A 2500-nucleotide genomic window follows, 5' to 3' on the forward strand; every position below is an offset into this window, starting at 1 on the left:
GTTTGCTTGCTACTTTCGTCATTATATATGCTCTTTTCTTTTTCTCTGTTTCTCTTTTGTTTTTGTTTTTTTCTTCTTATTCTGCTTTGTCTTCTTCGTCTTTTGCTCATTCGTATGAATTCTGTTTTTTTTTTATTTTGCGTTTTTTTTTCTTTTAAGCCGTTTTGTTGTACTTTTTCTTTTCTCCTATTTTCTTCTTCTTCTTCATCTTCTCCTCCGCCTCTTTTAATTTTTTATCTTTTTTTAAATTTTCTCTTTGTTCCTCTTTTTTCATTTCTATTTTAAACTTCAGTCTCATTTTTGGTTTTGTTTTCTCGTTTTCTTATTCATTCCTCATCATCTCCAATCTTTCAGCGGATGCCCTCCAAAATTTCCTGTTTTATATAAAATCGCTAAGAAAGAGAAGACATATTCAAGATTATTATTATCATTTTTCATTTTCTTCTTCTTTACCTCTAATCTTTCTTCTTCTTCATCTCCAATCTTTCTTCTTCTTTTTCATCTCCAATCTTTCTTCTTCTTTTTCATCTCCAATCTTTCTTCTTCTTCATCTCCAATCTTTCTTCTTCTTCATCTCCAGTCTTTCCTCTTTTTCTTCATCTCCAATCTTTCTTCTTCTTTTCCATCTCCAATTTTTCTTCTTCTTCTTCATCTCCAACCTTTTAGCGCATCCTCCAAAAAAGAAAAAAAAAGAAAGAAAAAAAAAATCCTGACTCTTCTATGAAATGGCTAAGAAAAATAAACAGTACTTAAAGTTCTGTTTCTCTCTCTCTCTCTCTCTCTCTCTGTCTCTCTCTCTCTCTCTCTCTCTCTCTCTCTCTCTCTCTCTCTCTCTCTCTCTCTCTCTCTCTCTCTCTCTCTCTCTCTCTCTCATAAACAAGTACCATGAGCCTTTTCTCTTGAATGCCGAATGAACCAGCAAGACCAAGAACTATGTGGATAACGAAAAAATGAATAAATAAAAATACAACGAGAACTAAAATAGCGAACGAGAATTATAAGAAATGGGGAGAACCAGAAGAACTAACCAGAGTCGACGAGAATCAATAAAGAGAAAAAAAAAATGCCAACTGGAACCTCGAAGATTAAAGAGAATTAGAAGACCCACGGAAATCACAATAACTTAAGAGAACTTAGAAGAACCATGAACGCAAGAACTAACGAGAGTCGACGAGAATCAGTAAGGAGAAAGAAAACCAACGAGAACCAGAATAAAACAATGAGAACCACAAGAACAAACGAGAGTCGACGAGAATCAGTAAGAAAAAGGAAGCCAACGAGAACCAGAAAAAAAACGAGAACCACAAGAACTAACGAGAATCGACGAGCAACAGTAAGGAGAGAGAGAACCAACGAGGAACAGGAGAACCAACAGGAACCAAGAAATCCAGCGAGAACCACAAGAACTAACGAGAATAAGTAGGAAGAAAGATAGCCAACGAGAACCAGAATAAAACAACGAGAACCACAAGAACTAACGAGAATGGACGAGAATCAGAAAGGAGAAAGAGAGCCAACGAGAACCAGAAGAAAACGAGAACCACAAGAACTAACGAGAATCGACGAGGATCAGAAAGGAGAAAGAGAGCCAACGAGGAACAGGAGAACCAACAGGAACCAAGAAATCCAGCGAGAACCACAAGAAATAACGAGAATCGACGAGAATAAGGAGAAAGAAAGAAAACCAACGAGAACCAGAATAAAAACGAGAACCACAAGAACTAACGAGACTCGAAGAGAATCAGTAAGAAGAAAGAAAACCAACGAGAACCAGAATAAAAACGAGAACCACAAGAACCAACGAGACTCGACGAGAATAAGGAGAGAGAGAGCCAACGAGGAACAGGAGAACCAACAGGAACCAAGAAATCCAGCAAGTACCACAAAAACTAACGAGAATAGACGAGAATAAGGAGAAAGAAAGAAAGCCAACGAGAACCAGAATAAAACAACGAGAACCACAAGAACTAACGAAACTCGACGAGAATAAGGAGAGAGAGAGCCAACGAGAACCAGAAAAAATACGAGAACCACAAGAACTAACGAGACGACGAGAATAAAGAGAAAGAAAGAAAGCCAACGGGAACCAAGAGAACCAACGGGAACCACAAGAACAAACAAGAATCGACGAAAATAAGGAGAAAGAGAGAGAGCCAACGGGAACCAGAAAAAAACGAGAACCACAAGAACGAACGAGACGACGAGAATAATGAGAAAGAAAGAGAGCCAACGTAGATCAGGAGAACCAACGGGAACCAGGAGAACCAACGGGAACCAGGAGAACCAACGGGAACCACCGAGACCAAGGAATTCATATTGAAACCAGACACGAGGAGCGAGGGAGTTCGAAGATGTCGAGTACCTTCTTCGGGATCTTTTTAGGAGACGAAGAAGGAAGGAAAACGAACGAAAGAGGGAAGAATGGCGAAAGGAAGAGGTTCGGAGACGGGAGAAATGCATGCTTGTTTTTGATGAAGGTTTTCTCATAGTGGAAGATGAG

The 2500-nt window shown here is 38.9% G+C and overlaps 1 protein-coding gene across 1 annotated transcript in view; it reads right to left on the reverse strand.

The window, feature by feature from the left end:
- Nucleotides 1–870: 870 nt before the first annotated feature.
- The window catches only part of LOC138867852 (uncharacterized), a 10646-nt gene continuing 9016 nt past the window's right edge, over nt 871–2500 (reverse strand). The window contains exon 3 of the mRNA XM_070144673.1: nt 871–931. Coding sequence (XP_070000774.1) covers nt 871–931 — 61 coding nt within the window. The remainder of the gene's footprint in view (nt 932–2500) is intronic.

The sequence above is a fragment of the Penaeus vannamei genome, chromosome 32 (assembly GCF_042767895.1).
Source record: "Penaeus vannamei isolate JL-2024 chromosome 32, ASM4276789v1, whole genome shotgun sequence".
In the NCBI taxonomy this organism is placed as follows: Eukaryota; Metazoa; Arthropoda; class Malacostraca; order Decapoda; family Penaeidae; genus Penaeus; species Penaeus vannamei.